This window comes from Silurus aristotelis (genome assembly GCF_946808225.1).
Source record: "Silurus aristotelis genome assembly, chromosome: 16".
Taxonomy (NCBI): Eukaryota; Metazoa; Chordata; class Actinopteri; order Siluriformes; family Siluridae; genus Silurus; species Silurus aristotelis.
In genome coordinates, this window is record NC_139589.1 from 21,981,169 (window position 1) to 22,001,726 (window position 20,558).

A 20,558-nucleotide genomic window follows, 5' to 3' on the forward strand; every position below is an offset into this window, starting at 1 on the left:
AAAGAAGTCTTTATTACAGATTGACGGTGTCAGTGTATCTCGAACACATTTAAATACGCTTATATTAATATCTGTAAATTTATTTTGTGCCTTCTCAGCCTTGCATGTCGTTTTGTACAAAGGAGCTCAGACACATAAATATTGCATTTCCGCAAAACACTCCGTTTTCGCTTTCCATTCCAGTGTAAAAGCTGTCAGGCTGCCGTTGATCCTTAGGCGAATTTGTCGTTTGGTGTCTCTCGAAGTCGCTGGGGTCGTTAGTTTTGTTAATGCAGGTTCTATAGAAATGGGCAAATGAACCAGATCTCTAGCAAAGCGGGAAAAATATGCTTTTTCGGTTTGACAGATGAACATATGATTAAAAATGACGTACAGCAGAGACAGGTGGAAGAAAAAAAACAAAACGAAAGCCAGGCAGTAGCAAAGAACAGAAAGGGCACTTCAAGGTCTCTGTTCAGACATGGCATGTGTATGAGCGAGTATGAAGTTCTTATCATCTATGAAAGATATAGCAGCGCTGTAGCCGTGGGTCCATTTCTTGTCGAATCACGCTTTCATTGCACTCCTCCAAAGGCATGTGTCCTAGGCCCTGCCCCACCACCTGTTTCTATAGCGATGGAGAAAGAAGGACGGCTCGGTGTCCTCTCCCCCAGAGGCACACAAACATCGTTGAATAGGTCGGATGAATGGCCGATTCGAACCCTGACTCGAAGGGCATGTTTATTTTTGAAGGGATACGTGTTCGCTTGTCCGGTCTCAGACATCCTCTACCTCGGCTGATCTTGCTCACTCCCCCTCCTTCTCTCTTGCAAATGGACACAGCGTTGAAAAGGAAAGGAGGGGCGTTTCAAGGAGGAGACACCGCTCTGGTTCAGCTTGCAGCCGCACGAGCCATTAAGTCCTCCAGAGCTTTGTCCTGGTCGTTATTGTGCTCTAAAAGTACCTCTTTGATGGTGTCTCTCTCGAAACCCATCTCACCGAACCGAGACATCAACTGCAGAAACTGTAGAGCCTGAAAGTGAAAAAGAAAAAAAAAAAAAACATCCATATTGTGTATTCACACTCTTGAGGTCTAAGTATATACTATATGGACAAAAAGTATTGGGACACAATTATGGTTACCACAAACTTATAAGCACACAATTGTATATATGACGTCTTTAGATGCAGTCGCATTAAACCCTTCATTTGGACTATAAGACCTGAACCTCAACCTTTATTAAACACAAATGGGCAAGCGTAAGGATATGAGTGAGTTTGACGAGCGCCAAATTGTGACGGCTAGACGACTGGGTCAAAGTGTCTCCAAAACTGCAGCTCTTGTAGTCTTGTGGTGTGCAGTAGTCAGTATCTATTAAAAGTGCTCCAAAAACGGAACAGCGGTGAACCGTCGACAATAGTCCTGTAGCTCACATTGCTGAAAAAATTCTCGAGGGGTCAGAACTGTTTTGGCAACAAAAGGGGACCAATGCAATATTTGGCAGGTGGTCATAATGGTTTGCCTGGTCTGTGTATGTATGTATGTATGTATGTGTATATATATATATATATATATATATATATATATATATATATATATATATATATATATATATATATTTTATTTAATGCTTCATGCGACAACAGACAAACCTTTTCCTCTGAACACTGGTACATTTCCAGACACTCTTCCACCGCTGTGGCATCGAAGCCTCGCTCGCACAGTCGGCTGTGGACAAAAAGGTACTCCAGCACCTGAGAACAGAGAACAAACCCTTTAGAAATTGGCCACAATAGCGAGACAAAAAGGTTTTGTTCGCCTGAATGTCGTCATGACAAGTCCATCATTCACAAATCAGGTCCTGCGTTTACAGGAGCTTTCGAATGTAAGCCAACCTGTTCGACGTTCTGCCCTTGTCGCTGCATGGCTTTAAGGACGCCTTCGTAAGAGTAGCCCATGCCTACTATGGTCTCCACACACTGGCGCTCGCTGGGGGAGAGACTGAGCAGGGTTCCGCCCACAGGTCCCGTGTGTGAGGGCGCCTCAGTTGCTGGGACGGGGTTCGACTGAGGACAAAAAGACAAACAAATAAACGAGAATTGATAGTAAACCTCTGTTCATACCATCAGAATGCTAAATAGGTTACATATTGTTATGCCATTAATTATTTAATTAGCACACTAATTAGGGTCTATAGCGTACCTCTAATTAGTACATTAAATGCATTAATACATGATGCAGTATATATCAGGGAGAGAGAAAGAGACAGACCGAGAGGGCGAGAGAGAGAGAGAGAGAGAGAGAGAGACACGGTCAGCTTTAATTTATTTCTGCAACCCGAGTCAGCTGTTTTTATGGCCAATTTGGCATGTCGAATCAGTGGTAGCGAAAGAGCCCACGAGGAAAAAAAAACCCAACACGTTTGTTGTCATTCTTGATCTTGTCTTTGCAACTTAGCAGACGTGATTGAAAAAAGCTACACGATTCCGTTAGCACTGATCGTGGCAGGTGTAAATGCTTCTTGCTTTATATATTCACATTTGTAGTTCTTCTGAGTTTCCTGTTTGGATGCTGAAAACACACTAGCACGCAAGCGCAGAACGTAAACATGATTTGGGGTGTAAGATGCGCCTGTTTAATAACCGGCCTCTTTTGGTGCACAATCCGCCGATGCCGGTTAATAAAAAAAAAAAAGGCAATAATCGTCCCGATTATTTGATTGATCTCTAACTGGTGTGAAAAAAATAATTTTATTGTAAAAATAAAATTCTTGTCCATTACCTGCTTTGTAGTGCCATTTGTTGCATGGCCTGGTAACTCGACCTGTAGTGTAGAGCTGGTATCTGGTGTGGATCTTAGCAGGGACAGCGGAGTTCCGTTGGGTAAGCTTCGTTGTGGGGCTGCTGGATATACAGTCAGGGGAGGATCTGAGGGGGAATCTCCGGGGTCAGACAGTTTGGGAAAAGTCAGTGAGCGAATGTTACAGGGGCGTTCGGCATCAATCTGTCCCCTGGAAGTTGCCACACCACCAACCCCTGAATGCTCCAAGTCCAGCAGTCCTACCAGGCCGTTGGGTTTATGAAAGATACCCACTTTGGCCTGCTGAGGAGGTGTGGCACAGTCTTCTCCACCTGTTCTTTCTGGAGTTGAGGCGGACACTGTGGGCATCGAGGCCTGCGGCTGACTCTGGAGGATGCTCCGGAGCTCTTCTTTGTCATCCAAAGTTTTAAGCTCCAGCTTGTCGAAGGGGTCCTCCTCTCGCTCAAAGTCGGCCAGGTTGAGACTCTGAGGCACAGGGTTGCTGGCTGCTGGTTGCGCTTGGCCGAAGCTCGGGGCCGGGAGCGGGGTCAAGATAGCATTGTGCCAAAGACCTGCCAGGACCGGGTTCAGCACCGGAGGGAGGAGGTCCTGCTCCTCAGCAGGACGGGCTTTCTTACCACCAGCCAATCCGGCTTCACTGTCCTGTAAAGCAGCCTGTCTGTCCTTTTCCGATTCTGCCTGCCTAGATTCGACTTCCCGTGCCTCGGCAGCTCGGGCCTTGGCCAGGTCGTCCCCCCAGCGAACAGTCCGCTTCTCTAGGCTGAAGTCATACTGTGGGTGAAGCAACGTGATATGAATCAGACACAGAAAATTTATTACCACTATTACCAAACATTTATTGTGTAACAAAAAAGAAAAACAGCAGCCGAACAAACCTGTGTCTCCGAAAGCAAAGCGTTACAGTCGGGCAGACAGAAGCCAATGGGCAGACCCACTTTTGCTGGGCAGCGGAACTTCTCGTTAAGCTTAAAAGGAACACCATCAACGTAGCTGACAGGTCCTGGAAATGAAAGCAGGAGAAAATTATCATCCAGGAGCTGTCTCACAGTGAAAGAGAGGAAAATGAAAACTAGAAAACTCACCATTGTTGTGAAGATCCGATCCAGACTTCCTCGCAGCCATTTAGAGTATCTAGAAATCCGAGGGAAAAGAAATGTCAGAATCGATTGGCGATGAATCGCACATGTAGCAATGAGTTACTGTGGTTAATATCCAGATAATATCACAAGTTTAAAAAGCACAAACTGACTGAATGAACTCCCTGAAATTCATTAATAACTCAAAGGAAAGCAATACAAAACATACACACAAATAAGGCCAAATATGACTCAGAAATAATAAGACTTTTCAAAAGACTATTTTGAGACCATTAAGAATGAAATTTAAGACCTACATCACGACATTCCTGGTCCATGTACCTTCTGGTCATTCAATTTTTATTTTGGAAAGAAATGGAATGTAGGTAAAATAGTTCTTACCCACTAAAAGAAATCTACAAGTATGGAAAAGGAGCCAGAATTCCAAAAGGGGAAAAAACAGGCTTCCATACTTTTGCATAAAAGAAACTAGATCTTGGTGGTAGAAAAGAAAAAAGAAAAGAAGCAACATCGGTTGTAGTATATAGTGTTACAAAAATTCTTTCATTGGTCTACAAAAACACACGACTCCACTAAAGGTTGATGTATGAAGGCCAATGAGGAAGTTTCTGCCAAAAAACTACATATCACTCATGCCATTATTACACAAGTGAATTGTTTTTAAATATCTTGTAAACATTTCAATACGGAATAAGAATAAACGGTCAACCGATTTATTTTTGTATTATTTGTTGAAGGATACACCACATGCTGCATCCGCTTCACCCTCCTACCATCAGGGGACAGAGGTAGCGAAGCATTCGAGGCCTCACAGCCAGACTGTGTAACAGTTTCTACCCTCAAGCCATCGGGCTACTCAACACACTGAACTAAACTGATACTCTCAAACACACACACACACACACACACACACACACACACACACGTGTTATTAAACTGTTACAAACCTGAACTCAAAGACACACTCGATACTTATTTCAGTTTATACACATCCATGTCTACAGCAGCACCTCGTTATTATTAAAACTGTTTACATGCTGTTTTGCACAACAGTGTGTTTATGTTTACAAGTCTTGTTAACAGTTCTCTTTTTGCACATTGTACCATATAACATATACAGTAGGTTTACTGGTCAGCGCTATTTCTTATTTTTACGTATCTGTCCTACACTGTCTTGTATCGTCTGTTTTGTCTTGTGATGTTTGCACTCGGTTGCACACAATGCTTCAGTCCTTAGCGCTATGTTGTGTGATGTTTTATGTAGCACCAGGGTTCTGGAGAAACGTGGTCTCATTCCACCGTGTACTGCGTCAGCGTTATATATGGTGGTGCTTCTTGACTTAACTTCAAATTGAGAGCTCATCCCATCCGTCTCAATAGTATACAGGTGCCAGTGAGGCAGAATTAAAATGCAATTCTGTGCTGCACAAAAAATCTGGGTAAAATGCTTCTTACCCACTAAAAGAAATCTACACGTATGGTAAAGGAGCCAGAATTCCAAAAGGGGAAAAAACAGGCTTCCATACTTTCACAAACATACACAACAATACCAGAGGTAAAAAAAATAAAAATAAATAAATAAAGTTTGTGCACTGTCACTGTGGCTACTCGCTCCACACCGGAAATACGTTTTGTAGTGCGTTGCAAAACACATGGTAGAAGGAATGAAGACATTAGTTAAAGTATGCTGAAATAAGTAGAACAGTTAAGTGGAAAAGATCTTTAAAAGATCTGTAAAACACACATTCACACCCAAATGTGGTATAACAAATAAAACCAATTATTTAACTATTTTATTGTATTGTTCCAATTTGATCGATTACACAGTCGAATCGATATAATAAAGTGCATTGCATTAATTTGATTTATTCCATTTTTGGTACATCATTTATTTTTAAATATGATTTTATATATTATTTAAAGAGACAGGCATTTTTAAAAAATATGTTTACACAAAATGTAACCGTTGATGTTTACAAATGCTAATAACAATAAACTTAGGTATAAAAAAAAAAATTATATAATAACCGTACCGAAACTGATTTGAACCGTGACTTAAAAACGGGGCACGTACTAAACCGTGAATTTCGTGTACCGTTACACCTCTGATAAATATCGTATAGCATTCGATTCTTTCCATCCATTTCTTAGCATTCACTTTTGTGAACGAATAGCATAAAGACACGGATTTGTTCTGTTCTGTGAAACATCATAAATAGAAAAGTAGTAGCTGGATGAATAAGACCCCGGGGGTTAGTGATCGGAGTCAGGGTTCTACTTTATCCCGGGTTCTACTTTATCCCAAAAGTGTACAACATGGATGAGTTCAGAGCTCTATTGCAGGCTACTCAAAATCCTTCACTCCAACTTACGCAAACCTGTTACTGATCCACTGGTGGGCCCTTGAGTAAGGCCCTTAACACTTTTGGCTCCAGAGGTGCTGTATTATGGTTGACCCTACACTCACAACCTGGTACAGAAATAATGTCAGTGTTTTACTGTTTTTACAGGGCATATATGACAAGTAAAAGGGACCTGGAAAGGTTGCCAAATCGTTTAAAATCCCCTGTGAGTTGTTATGCTCTATAAACTCCACTCTGTTGATGTAGATCAAGTTGCTGATTACATTTTTGCATTCAGATTTTCAGATCCAGTCCACTGGGAGGGACCTCATACAACAAAGGTGACAACAAGAGCCAGTGACTCACTGTCTAACTTGTTTACGTCACATGAGACCAAATCATCACAAGCAGCTAGTCAGGCTGGTCCCACTTGTTCCCTGGTATAGCTGGACAATGCCATTAGTCTAAGGTTAAAATCAACGTTAAACACCGGGTTAAAATATCACATCGGGTTTAATGTTAAAATCTTGTCATTAATCAAACCGGGCAGCAGGTTGACTTTTTGACTCGAAAGCGAAGTCCAAACTCACTTGCTAGCACCCGGGCCTGTCGATTCTTTTTACTACCCATATTCTGACCAGTCCTAAATCGTGCATTCGGATTGGCTACGCCAAAAGCGTTTCCGTCGTAAGTGTGAACTACTGTCCAATCACAGCGTGATAAAGCCTGCCACGTGATGATTGCGGAAGTGAACCGAAAACAGGTAGGAAAAAAACAACAGTGCAGGCCTAGCTATCAGGCGAGCACCTTCCACTTCCTCCGTCACCGCCCCATAATCACGCCGTAAGCGTACATATCGTGACTTCTTTTCAGTACCTGCGCTGTCTTCGGTCGCCAATAAATCCGTTTCAGCCTTCCTCAAGCAGACAACGTCCGAGCGAACCTGTCCAGTCGCGTATATTACTGACAGCGAAACATATTTCCTGCTTCATCGCGGGACGCCATCTTGAGTCTGTGTACCTCCCCTGCTCTGGTTCCTGCTCGAGGACACGCCCCCTGTGTGTTTTCTAACCAATCAGCGGAGGTCCATTTAAATCATGGCGAAAAGGTTCAATAACACAGCTTGTCTATTAGATCGCGAACTTCAGAATAAAGAATCAAACTAAACATCATAATCCAATTGCATTACCTGCATTTTATTTATTTATTAAATTTTAATTGAGGTTCTTCATATTCACAGAAAAAACAATGAAGAAATAGAGTTAAATAACTTTTACTGAAAGTCATTTTAGAGATTCACCACCAGGTGGAGCCATTTCAAGTTTAGATCATACAGGTTTGTTTCTTTTGAGTTAAAATCTTTCAGGGGATCTTTTAGATAATTTAAAGGATTTTTTAAAAATCTTTTGGGTTTAGATCTTACAGGTAATGTAATTGGATCTTTTAGGTTTCGATATTTAAAGGAATCATATAGATCTTTCACATTTAGATAGTTTAGGGGATCCAATCGGATCTTTCAGGTTTAGCTCTTTTTTGAAGGTGATCTGATGGGATCTTTCCGGGGCTCTAATAGGATCTTTCAGATTTAGATCTTTCAGGGGCTCTTTTAGATCTGTCAGGGGATATTATATAATATTTCAGGTCTAGGTTTTTCAGATTTAGAATTTCTCAGATTAAATTTTTTTTCAGATTTCTTTCAGGTCCAGATATTTCTGGTGTAGATCTTTCATGTGATCTTTTAGGATATTTTATGTTTAGATCTTTCAGGGATCATAAACGATATTTCAGGTTTAGCTTTTTCAGGTGTAACATTTTCAGAGGCTCTTAAAGAATCGTTCATGTTTTGATCTTGCTGGGGATCTATCAGGATCTTTAAGGTTTTGATCTTTCATGTCTGGATCTTTCTGGAGATCTATCGGGATCTTTAAGGTTTAGATATTTAAGGTTTAGATCTTTTCAGAGGCTCTTATCGAACCTTTCAGGTTTAGATCTTTCAGGGTATCTTATCAGAGCTTTCAGGTTTAGATCATTATTCCTTGTAGGTTTAGATCACTTCGATTAAGATTAAGATGCATATGCGTATAAAGTGATCTCTGGATGTGTGAGTGATATCAGTTTCCAAAATCTCACACCAATAGAAAAAAAAACCCTGTTCAATTTCGATCCAGTGGATTTCGTTGCCACGTGGACGTCATTACGCACAGACGTCAAGACGTAGTAGAACGTCACGCGTCACGCTAACCGGAAGTGTCGACAGGACGATTTGTTGTTTGTGTGAACGGGCGACAGAGCGATGTTTTGAACACAAAGTGCGGTCCTCCGAGTGTCCCGAGGTTGCGATCGCGGCCCGCAGCGCTGCCGTACGAGTCGGATAATCCTTCCCCGAGCCATGGCTGGGTGTTTCTGAACCGTTGTTGCCTCTTTCCTTCCCCCACTAACACCTCAAGCGGAGGGTCGCTAACGCTAGCTAAAGCTAGGTGAATGTAAACAAGCAGAAGAGGGGATCCGCTGTTCAAACGGAGGAAAGAAAGGGCAAGAATCGGGAACGTCGCCCGGATGACAGCGGGTGATCTGGTTTATTAGGGCTCTTTGGCGTCAACTGTTTGAGTTGCCATTGTTATTTGATTTAGCATAGGAGAGATCGGGTGTAATATTGCCGAGGACACCTCCCTTCCTTTGGCTCCTGCAGTTCTTTAGCTGCAGTAGTTCGACTGATCCTCTGCCAGACAACTTGGCCAGCTTGGGCTTTCTGTAGCGTGTGGTTCTGATGGGAAAACGTTGAAATCGGAGCAGAAACCGGTTTGTGGAATAAACACAGCAAAAAAATGAACTAAAATCCGATTTTAGATCTATGACTTTGGGGTGCACAGTGTAAAGGTAATCCTTCATCAACACGCATCCAGATCATCCAGGTGTTCCTTGACTTCTGCTTTTATTTTGCATCCAGATGTTGCTTGCCTTTACTTTTTTTTTTTTTTTTGCAAATGGTATTAAATATTTACATCCTCCATTCCTCTGTATGGCTCAGCAGGTATTACATTTCATTCAGTGGCAGGGAACTGAACTTGTTCAAGGCGACTTCTGATCGGAAGCTCTTGAGGTCAAATCTCTGCAACACCAAGCTGCCACTGCTGGGCCCTTGAGCAAGGCCCTTAACCGAGGCCCTTAACCCTCATCGGCTCAGTTGTAAGTTGCTCTGGAGAAGTAAATGCTGTAAATCAGGGATCCCCAACCCCCAGGCCATTCATTTGCCCAATCATTTTTTTTTTAAATAAAAGAATAAAAACTTATATACATATATATATATAATTATATATATATATATATATATATATATATATATATATATATATATATATATATATATATATATATGTGTGTATATATATATATATATATATATATATATATATATATATATGTGTGTATATATATATATATATATATATATATATATATATATATAATATATAAGTAATGCAAGGGGTGTAACGGTACACAAAATTCACGGTTCGGTTCTCGCAATTTTTAAGTCAGTTTATTAATATTAACATTTCTGAACAACAACAGTTCATATTTTCAAAACAATTTTTGTGTTTTGCATTAAATTTTACATTTTCTAAAGATATGATCCACTTAATTGTTCCTATTTCAGCATACTTTAACAAATGTCTTCATTCCTTCCATCCTTCATTCATTCATTCACCTAAGATGTGAAATTCTCAGCATTTTCTCCTTTGAAGAGAAATTCTTGAAGCTGGACATAAAACAGAAAAGAATCCATATTACGAATACGTGTGCCATTACAACACTAATTTATATGTTATATTTTGGCACCACTGTTATTAATGTAGTACAACCACAGTTTGCACAAACAAACTCAAGGAGAAAACATAAAAAAAATTCAGCCTTTTATTCCCATCTTTTTCTCCCAGCTTCCTTGGAGAACGTCAGATCGGAGAAGCACACATATCATGGCCCATCAGCAGATGCCCAGCTCTCAGAAAGCCCTAATGCTGGAGCTGAAGTCTCTGCAGGAGGAACCTGTTGAGGGCTTTCGCATAACACTGGTGGCAGAATCTGACCTGTACAACTGGGAAGTGGCCATTTTCGGACCCCCGAATACACTCTACGAGGGGGGCTACTTTAAGGTATGTGATCTGCACCATGAGGGGCGAACAGATGTGTGAGAGATCAGAACGGGATTTCTGCTAGTGGTCGATTTGGTTTAAACTGCAATTAAAAGTCAGGGAGTCAAGAGGAATAAATTGCGATCTTTCAGGTGCTTTTTCTCAGTATGTTTTGGGAACGTTTGGTTTTGGTTCTTGAGATGTTAGAGATCTTTTTATTTTTATTTTTTATACATTTCTGGATCAAAAATCCAGCTTTTCCAGAATGTGCCAATAATGATAATTGTTAGTTTGGGAAAAATATTTTCTAAATATATTAACATTTTGCTATGAAAAGACTCCAAATTTGTTTTTGTACTTTACAGCACATTGAAATTCTTTCTTCACAAATCCCACTGATATTAGGAAGCTGAGGTTTAGAGCGCATGTAGCCATGATACAGCGCCCCTGGAGCACAGAGAGTTAAGGGCCTTGCTCAGGGGACCCAAGAGTGGCAGCCCTTTCAATACCGGGGCTTGAAGCCTGACTTTTTGATCAGTAACCCAAAACCCTAGGGCAGGTATAAAACAGTCCTCTCTTTCTTCTCTCTCTCGTAGACAAAATAAGCAGATTGTCAAGTTACCAAGAAACCACAGAGTCTCATGAAGTTCCCGAATAACAGTGCAATATGGTTAGAGGTTTTTTTTTGTTTTTTTTTTTTACTTCTGACCAATCAGATTTGAGAATTTAGCGCTACTTTAGTTAGTTAGCCATTTCAGATTTGCGAATGTTCCTGTTCCGAATATAGAACATCCGAGTTGATTTGTCATTATGACGATTTCTTGCTAGCTAGGAGTATACATGGAACATTCTAGAACTTTTCACTCGTAAGTCATTCTCCTCGTTTCTGATTATCAGCCAAGTTTAGTTGAGGGACAGTGCATGTAGGACGTTTTGGAGACAAGGTGATGGAGGTGTGATTGAGATGGTTTGGACATGTGCAGAGGAGGGACATGGGGTATATCGGTAGGAGAATACTGAGGAGGAGACACCAGGAAGGAGGAAAAGAGGAAGGCATGAAGGAGGTTTATGGATGTGGTGAGGGAAGACATGCAGGTAGTTGGTGGGAAAGAGGCAGATGTAGAGGACAGAGGGGTGTGGAGATGGATGATCTGCCGTGGAGACCCCTAATGCAACCCTCCCCATTTATCCGGGCTTGGGGCCGGCACTAAGAGTGCACTGGCTTGTGCTACCCTAATGACTGGGGTTGGTTCCCTGAACGAGAATCGAACCCGGGTAATTCCTGGTTCGTTTCAAACTTGGAATATTTCCAGAATTCCCCATAGAATGTTTCCAGGAAATTTTCCAGAAATTCTCCACCCCTTTGCAACCACTACCAACATGTAATGAAGGTTTTGCTTTTGATTGTTGTAGGATCTCTTTGCTTCTCACTGCCTGAAAGTCACATTTCTTAATTAATTTGAGGCAAACCTTGAGGTAGTTAAGGTACTTTGGGGTACTTTGAGAAAGTTACGGTACCTTGGGGTATTTTGAGGTACTTTGTAGTAATTGAGGTACTTATGGGTACTTTGAGGTAGTTGAGTTACTTTGGGGTACTTTGAGGTAGTTGAGGTACTTCGAGTTAGTTGGGGTACTTTGAGGTAGTTGAGGTAATTTCAGGTAGTTGAGGTACTTTGGGGTACTTTGAGGTAGTTGGGGTACTTTGAGGTAGTTGAGGTAATTTCAGGTAGTTGAGGTACTTTCGGGTACTTTGAGGTAGTGGAGGTACTTTGAGGTAGCTGAGGTACTTTGGGGTACTTTGAGGTAGTGGAGGTACTTTGAGGTAGCTGAGGTACTTTGGGGTACTTTGAGGTAGGTCATATTCCAATTACATTAATAACTCTCTCTTGTCCTTTTTTTTTTTCACAGACTTTTTTTAAAAAGAGTTAAAAACTGAGTCTGGGTTCCTAAGAGAACAATGATTTATACAAATATGCACAATTTATTGATGGCAGCTAATTTCCAGAGGGGTAAAGAGTACCTGAAAGTAAAACATGAGAAAAAGTATAGATACCTTACTACAAATCGTACGCCATTACACGATAAAACTCACCAATTCCTATATGACTTGAGTAAAAGTCTTCGAATATATTGATTTAAATGGTGCTTCAACAGGCAACACCAAGACACATGTTCACGAAAAAGCCAGAGGTTTTATTTCCTAAAATACAAATCAAGTTGTAGACCCTCAACACTGCATTAACAACATTAAGATCAACACAACAGCTTCTTCAACATGCCGGAATGAATCAAAGCACAAGATATAAAATAAACGGACAGAGTAGTAAAGCAACCTTTCAAAAAGGTCTCTTTAATTCACAAAATAAAGACTTTTATGTCGCATAGCAGAAGAATCATTAGTATTCAATGGACAAATAATTTTAAATAAAGTAAAATCATATTCATAGCTGAGTGATTCGATGCACCTCAATTTCGGAGAGGGGCAATATTTTGATTCAATTTCAACAAGTTTTTGGAATTTATTCCAACCCTTTTTTTTTTTTTGAGACTAAAAATGAGGCCAGCGGTGATCAAAAGTCAGATGCGGGTAGAGGAGCGTTGAGCCTTGATTTCTTCAGCAGAGGTTCAAGATGTAGTTGGTATTGCTCATTGTCAATTAAAATAGAGTGGCATAAATAGTACATACGTTTAATCATAAATTTAGTTGAATAGAGTTTTTACACTACTGTTCATTTCAGACTACTTTTACGTTTTTATCATATTTTTTATTTTATTTTTTTTATTTTATTTTTTATAAAACCTTGATGTCCATTCCAGAGTGTGTTCCTTGTAGACTAGACTCATTGGATTTGCCATGTCAGGACATAAAGATGATGCTGATGCATTATGATTTTTATGAATGAGAAGGAATTGAATGTTTAGGAACATGTTCACAGAGAAAGGTGCTACTCGAGATCAGCTGATTGCTAGACTTTGTATTAACACCAGGGGGTGCATGAACATCACAACTTTCACCCTGACGTTGTTCATAGAGAAGTGATTCACTCATATTACTTATTACTTCAGTCAAAGTGCAGACACCTTTACTGTAACAGGGGGTGTATCTGTTCCGTCATGAGTGTGATTGATCTTAAGCATCCCCCCAGACTTATTTATCCCCCCTTTTTATCTATTTATTATTGGTTCCTCTTCCTCTGTCTGAGGTGATGTGATCATTATTCAGCTATTTATAGCTGCGGCAGATAAATGGCGTCTCGGCGGGAGAGCTGAAATAGAGAAGGACGTAGTTAGGCTATATCAAGTCTCCTAGCATTTTTTTTGGCTTTATTTTATACCACATACAGTACTCACGAATGCTTAATTCTGATTGGTCAGGAGACTAACAGGAGCTAACTTGTTTTTTTTTAGAATTGTAACAACAAAAAAATATGAAAAGAACAAATAGTATAGCTTGCTGTTGCTGAATTATTATTACATCTGTATAATTTATCTATATATTATTTCAACATAATTACATAATTGCATAGTTGTTATTTGCTCAGGAATTACATCGCAGGATGGGCTGTTATTAAGGAGTCACTCTGTACAGAATAAGCTGCACCACACCGTTGATTTCCTCATACAGGCAGTTCCCCGAGTTACGATGGAGACGTGTTACAATGCCCTCTTCGTAACATGAAAATATCGTAAGTTAAAACATGGCCTAACCTACACAGGAGTTAAAGAATGGTGATCAGTAGGGGGTAGTTTACTGTAATTAGTTAATAATTTAACAAACTACACTACATCGTTTAGCAAAGCTTTGCAACATCCTTGCAACGTCCCAACATATCGTACAGAAATCAAAGTGCCGCACGGAATGTAAATATTTGCACAATATTTTTTCAAATCACTTTCCTCGTCGTAAGATCGAAAAATCATAAGTCGAACCATCATAACTCTGGGGCTACCTTCACGGACAGGTTGAATGCTCGGCTCCGATTGGTCAGACATTCATTATATCTGTGTAACCTCACTGCTCAGACTGTAGTTCCAGCTGGAACTTGAATGTTAGGTTGATTTTATTACAATATATCAATATACAAAATAGAATGTATTACAATATAGTAACAGGTCATACACAGGTACTTGTACAGCAGACGAGTTTAAAAAAAAATCTGTTGTTTAATAAGGTAAAATGTATTATTGTTTATGTGGTGATGTTTTATTTATTTATTTTTTAAAGGATTCTCAGGGCGTAAGCAATCTCATGGTACTTCATTAATCGGCACACGAACAGGACAGAGTAGTGATGCATTTCGGTTTTCGGTGCCAAATGCCAAGCGGCTTCTTTAGAGAGAGAGAGAGAGAGAGAGAGAGAGAGAGAGAGAGAGAGAGAGAGAGAGAGAGAGAGAGAGAGAGAGAGAGAGAGAGAGAGAGAGAGAGAGAGAGAGAGAGAGAGAGAGAGAGAGAGAGAGAGAGAGAGAGAGAGAGAGAGAGAGAGAGAGAGAGAGAGAGAGAGAGAGAGAGAGAGAGAGAGAGAGAGAGAGAGAGAGAGAGAGAATGAATCACGGCTATGACATAAATAAAAAGGGGTCTCTCTGAAAAGTCTATAAACTATTTAAAAAATATATATATAAACTGATCATTCACAGTCTGTTGTTTAAAATTGTCTAATCACATATACACATATTTCTTATACGTAATAATGCACCATCCATCACCCCTCACACCCCAACCCCCAGAAAGGGTGTTACTTTCGTATAACCGCAGGCTTCCATGATGTACATTAGCACGCTGTAGTAAGGATGACATCAGTGATTTTCACTCTTTGCTAGTATAATGGGATAATGCGTTCAAATGTTGAATTTCTTTCCCCATTCGATTTCAAATTTTATGTGGGCCTGTAAATCTTTCATCCAGAATATTTGCTTTGCATGTTTGCCATCTATTTATTGTACTGCGAATTTGGCCGAATATTAGGAAGCCTGTACTTTCTGCTCCTGCTTGACATAACTCTCTCTTACCAGCAGATGGCAGTAGTTTGTATTCGCCATCCAAGCAGCAAAACTAAGAAGATATAGAACTGTAGCTTTTCTTTTTAGTTTTTAAGCTTTAGTTTTTAAGGTTTTTTTTTCTTCTTCTTGTGTGCTCATTCGCTAAGCTAAATAGCCAATCAGAGTGCTCTTTCCCCGTCGACGAGCTTCGCCGCCGATTTGACGTGCAGAATCAGCTGAGAAACAAGCACTTCTGTGTATCACGTCGGCATGAAAGAGGGGGAAAAAAAACTAAAATCGGCCGGACATATTGACCAAAAGAATTGGCATCAAATATCAGCCATCGGCTGCTTCGATTTCCAAATATCGGCATGGGCGAAAGAAAAACCCATATCGCTCAACCTCTAATTATGACCCCATGTTCCGAAAGAGATAATCTCAAAGCGTGTATTTCTTACAATAAGCTTTCTATACAAAACAAGCAAATAGAAATGTAAATTACTGACTTTCAGGGTCCTGGAGATTAAATAGGTCTTGGAATTATATTGAAATAAATCATCAGCATTCCAGTGCTGGTTTGTCAAAGCAGCATCGTCAGCATCCGATAGAATCAACAGCGAGTAGTGCGGTAACGCCGGGACGGCTCCGAGCGGCGTTTGAGTGTGGGAATGGAAGTGAGGTGAGGTGGCGTAAACACTGCTGAATGCTGGGACTGTAATAATGGTATCTGAGCAGATGCAGACTCGTGCTCCCCTCCCCGCAAAATATATACACCATGTTTCTGGGGGGGGTTTAATCCAAAATGAAAAGGCAGTATCCCAATTTAAAAGGAGACACATGTGTAGTTCTGGCTGTAATTCAAATCACAATTTTCTCCCTTTTCTAAAGTAACAACGATTTTTTTTTAACCTGTATATTTCTTACATATTTAACCTAGAGTAAATTGTTTTTTTGAATTTTTTTATTTAGTGCTTTTTAAAAAAAATTCTGTTTGTTTTATTTAGTATACACTATATGGACAAATGTATTAAGATGACGACGATGGACAGGTTAAAAAATGAGTTTATTAGAGGGACAGCACATGTAGTACGTTTTGGAGACAAGGTGAGGGAGGTGAGATTGAGATGGTTTGGACATGTGCAGAGGAGGGACATGGGGTACATCAATAGGAGAATGCTGAGGATGGAGACACCAAGAAGAAGGAAAAGAGGAAGGCCATGGAGGAGGTTTATGGATGTGGTGAGGGAAGACATGCAGGTAGTTGGTATGAAAGAGGCAGATGTAGAGGACAGGGGGGGTATGGAGACGCATGATCCGCTGTGGCAACCCTTAATGGGAAACGCCGAAAGAAGAAGATATGGACAATGGATTTGTACAATTAAATGCTTAAGTAAAGCTACAGGCAAACATTAAACAATATTAAACAGTTAAGAGAAGAGGAAATAAGGGGGGAAAACTAAATAGTAATAATGAGGCATTAGAAAGTTATAATTATTTACAAGGAAGTTAAAACCCCTGTGGCTGAAAGAGCACTAATCTCCACACCACAAAATCCAGTAGAACATCTTCCCAGAATAATGGAGGTTATTATACATGTAAAGTCCATATAGTGTATGTCTTACATGCCAATCGTTCAATACACAAGCCCTGTGGAGTTCAGCACAAGGAAATTGTTTCCTCCCACATACCAGCATGTTAAAAAGCTGAGCACCTTGATACTTCACCCCTGGAGCTGAGGGTTATGGCCCTTCATCTTCCCAGAAAAGAGGTTATTATAAGAGCAAATTGGGACATTCTATTTAATAAGATGTTCTGAAAGCACACACCAAGCTTATGGTTAGGTGTCTACAATATCGTTTTGGAGGAATTCACGATGTTCTCAAATTTTATATCGTGTGCAAAATTATCGCAGTAATATCGCTATTATTCGACTTATCGCCCAGCCCTAATCATACCACCCCCCCCCAGTATAGTATACTTTCCAAAACAGCGATTTTTTTTTTTTACATAGTTCCTGTTTCATGAAAAGTGGTTTAAATACCTTTTTTGGCACACTGTCGAACACATTTGCTGAACGCGTGCCAGCCTCTCCATCTTGTCTGACGCTGAGTCAAAGTCGTTAGCGCTGCGAACGAGGAGGAAAATACCATCATCACTACAGCTGTAACTGGCTTGAATCTTAATTCTGTGTATAAAAGAATCCTGTTTCTCTTTGTCTAGGCCCATATAAAGTTTCCCATCGACTACCCGTACTCACCGCCAACCTTCCGCTTCCTAACCAAAATGTGGCACCCGAACATATACGAGGTAATACTGTACTGTACTGTAAACGTATTGTGCATATTTCAGCGTATATTTAAACATTGTAGATGGAACTACTATATGTATATCAAAACTCCTTTCTTTTTTTTTTTTGTGTGTGTGTGTTGAGAACGGTGACGTGTGCATTTCCATCCTGCATCCCCCTGTGGATGACCCTCAGAGTGGAGAATTGCCATCAGAAAGGTGGAACCCCACACAGAATGTCAGGTAAAATTTCCAGGGATTTTTAAGACTGAAATCCATCAATGGGAATTAACAGAAATGAACTGGAAATTTACTAAAATGACGGTTAGCCAATAACAGGGAACTTCTAGCAGGATAATTTTGGTTAAAACAAACCAGATTTAATGCATTTTCAGTTGAATTTCTACCTGCACATTCATCACATGCACACAACACACTTACTGCAGGGCCACTGAGGCCACGCCCACAACATGCACTGTGCATTCCTTCATCACATAACACACACCATTTATTGAATCCTGCACACAAAATGATATAAAAAAAAAACAAATCTTGTCTTGGTGAGTTTTTGCGTTAAGTTGCATAAATATTACACAAATTTATGTTTAAAACTTTTTAGTGTTGTGTGTAAGCTAATTATTACTTATTATTAATTGTACTGTTCAAACAATTCAAGTCGAAAATCGGCATTAGTTTGCATGCATGTCAGCTAATGACCAAACTTTGTTTATACTTGTTTGTATATGTATACAGTTTATATACATTTTCACAAATTTCTAATTAATTCCCAAAAATTCCCATCAATTTTCCAACTTGGAATATTTTTCCTCCCTAATTGAACCCAATGCATTTCTTTTTTTTTTTTTCGTTTCAATACTAAACGTCCTTGCTCTTGTTTCTTTTGTTTCTTAGAACTATTTTGCTAAGCGTGATCTCGCTGCTGAACGAGCCCAATACATTTTCCCCAGCTAACGTGGACGCCTCGGTCATGTTCCGTAAATGGAGGGACAGCAAGGGCAAGGACAAGGAGTATGCCGAGATCATCCGGTACGAACATTTCCGCACGCACGCTCTCACTACAGAGGGTTAGGGGCACCCAGCAAACGTGACGCACCGAAAAGCAAAGCCTTCAGTGCGTTCTTACAAGGTGGTATCAAAAAGTTTTGAGTCGTGCGTTACCACGTCTGCAAATTCATCATAGATAGCAAGTTAGAACAAAAAAAACGAACGAGAAATTCTGCGCGAAACCGGGTAAATCTGTTGTTTGACATGCTGCAACGAGTCTTCTGAGGTGTTTCGAGTGGCACGCACGCTTCAAGAGCTTAAGAACTTCACTGGAAGACGAAGAGAGATCAGAAAGATCTTTAATGAGCTTAAAATGTCGAAACCATTAGGCAACTTGTGCATGATGATCGGCGGAGATCAGTCCCCATGATCTCACTTTCGCACCCACCCTATTCGCCAGATTTGGCTCCTGCGGACTTCTCCCTCTTTGCGAAGATGAAGATCCGGCTCAAAGGAGACAAGAAGACCTCAAGGACACTTTCCAGAAGTTGCAGGCGCTCTGGGAGTGCTGTATTGCTGTGGAAGGTTACTGGTATGCGTAGATAAATGAAGTACTTTCTTGTAAACAGAGCTAGTCTCGAAAATGTTTGATACCACCTCGTAAATCTTTTAGAAAAATCAGCATGGGATTTGTGAAATCTATACTGAAATGCAATTGAAATACGGTGAAGGCTTTTGTTACTTGATTTCTAATTGAAATAAGTAAAGAAAAAGGGTTGAAAATGTCTTCATGTACAGGAAGCAGGTGGCGTCGACGAAGGCAGACGCAGAGCGGGACGGTGTTAAGGTGCCCACCACGCTGGCCGAATATTGCATCCAGACCAAAGTGCCTTCCCACGACAGCAGCTCCGACTTGCTGTACGACGACCTCTACGACGACGACATCGAGGAAGAGGACGACGACGACGACGAAGCGGAGGCCGGTGGGCCGGCGGGGGACATGAGTGCGGACTGCTACGGCGACGAGGAGGACTCTGGGAACGAGGAGTCTTGATGTCATGACTCCGACCCTCCCTCCCCCTTTCCACCGTACTCCACTCTGTGTCCGTTGAAGCTGCTGATCTTTTACAGTTTTTCTCCACAGCATCATGTCGCCCTCCTGCACACTCGCTGTGTAAGGTCTAACACTGCACTGGGTTTTTAGAGCCCTAATATTGAGCCCCTAGCAGAGCGTTTCAAGCAAAGAACACCACTTTCATTACTCACTAGGGCAAGGGTTAAGTGCTTCAACGATTTCTGATCGAGAACTAGTAGTTCAGTAATTACAATAGAAAAAAAAACTCTCTACCACAAACGTAGTTGATCAATTTGGTGTTTGTTTGGTGTTTTGATGATTTTATGATCCAAAGTCCAATGCCTTAACCACAAACCCTCCACCTCCGTATTTAAATTTACATTTCCGGGATTTTTTAGACGCCCTTATCCAGAGTAGTTATGGGTCAAGGGCCTCGCTCAATGCCTTGGTTTAAGGTGATAGGAAACTACCAACTTTCTGTTCATCTGAGGTGGTATCAAAAAATTTGGAGACTAGCTCTGTTTACAAGAAAGATCATCTTTGGGAAAAGGACAAAGTCCGCAGAAGCCAAATCTGGCGAGTAGGGTGGGTGCGGAAGTGAGAAACGTGTAAGGAAAGCTCGGTGAGAGGCTGTTTTAACTTGCTGTCCATGATTAAACTCATGACCGCAGACGTCGCACAGCTCCCGATGTACACAAGACTATGTCCTTTGAAGGTCGGTGCTCTCTGTGACTGTGCGTGGAGCCTTGTGCTGCCCTCTGTTGGCGTGTTACAAAACTAGAATTAAAGTGTTTTGATATCACCTCATAGAAAAAACTGATTATTATTTTTTTTTTTGTATTTTGGT

The 20,558-nt window shown here is 40.7% G+C and overlaps 2 protein-coding genes and 1 long non-coding RNA gene across 6 annotated transcripts in view; 2 read left to right on the forward strand and 1 right to left on the reverse strand.

Moving 5' to 3' along the window:
- ubap1 (ubiquitin associated protein 1) overlaps positions 1-7,290 on the reverse strand; it is a 7,297-nt gene extending 7 nt beyond the window's left edge. Inside the window, exons 1-7 of one of the 2 annotated variants that reach the window (XM_083564168.1) lie at positions 7,116-7,290; positions 3,883-3,931; positions 3,676-3,800; positions 2,762-3,571; positions 1,876-2,046; positions 1,633-1,734; positions 1-1,012 (exon numbers count right to left, since the gene is read on the reverse strand). The exon at positions 1-1,012 is cut by the window's left edge and continues 7 nt beyond it. In XM_083564168.1, the coding sequence (XP_083420294.1) occupies positions 872-1,012; positions 1,633-1,734; positions 1,876-2,046; positions 2,762-3,571; positions 3,676-3,800; positions 3,883-3,922 (1,389 nt within the window). In that variant the 5' untranslated portion in view covers positions 3,923-3,931; positions 7,116-7,290 and the 3' untranslated portion in view covers positions 1-871. Of the gene's footprint in view, positions 1,013-1,632; positions 1,735-1,875; positions 2,047-2,761; positions 3,572-3,675; positions 3,801-3,882; positions 3,940-7,115 lie in introns of both variants that reach the window. The other variant, XM_083564169.1, reaches the window with a different exon arrangement.
- LOC310738804 overlaps positions 1-20,558 on the forward strand; it is a 64,856-nt gene that overhangs the window by 41,259 nt on the left and 3,039 nt on the right. The window lies entirely within an intron of this gene.
- Positions 8,456-20,146, forward strand: ube2r2 (ubiquitin-conjugating enzyme E2R 2). 3 transcript variants are annotated; one of them, XM_083564198.1, is made up of 7 exons: positions 8,456-9,116; positions 9,268-9,425; positions 10,175-10,390; positions 17,566-17,652; positions 17,777-17,874; positions 18,544-18,678; positions 19,435-20,146. In XM_083564198.1, exons 3-7 carry the CDS (start codon positions 10,214-10,216, stop codon positions 19,688-19,690), a joined length of 753 nt encoding a protein of 250 aa, XP_083420324.1. In that variant the 5' UTR covers positions 8,456-9,116; positions 9,268-9,425; positions 10,175-10,213; the 3' UTR covers positions 19,691-20,146. The 3 variants fall into 3 exon arrangements, with proteins under 3 accessions (XP_083420324.1, XP_083420323.1, XP_083420325.1); XM_083564197.1 differs by having other exon boundaries at positions 9,271-9,425; XM_083564199.1 differs by lacking the exon at positions 9,268-9,425.

What these genes read in the sequence shown, in the direction of transcription:
- ube2r2 (XM_083564198.1), top strand. Translation starts at nt 10,214, where the DNA reads ATGGCCCATCAGCAGATGCCCAGCTCTCAGAAAGCCCTAATGCTGGAG. An exon ending in AACCCCACACAGAATGTCAG is followed by an intron (nt 17,875 to 18,543) that starts GTAAAATTTCCA and finishes TTTGTTTCTTAG; the next exon opens with AACTATTTTGCTAAGCGTGA. An exon ending in GAGTATGCCGAGATCATCCG is followed by an intron (nt 18,679 to 19,434) that starts GTACGAACATTT and finishes CTTCATGTACAG; the next exon opens with GAAGCAGGTGGCGTCGACGA.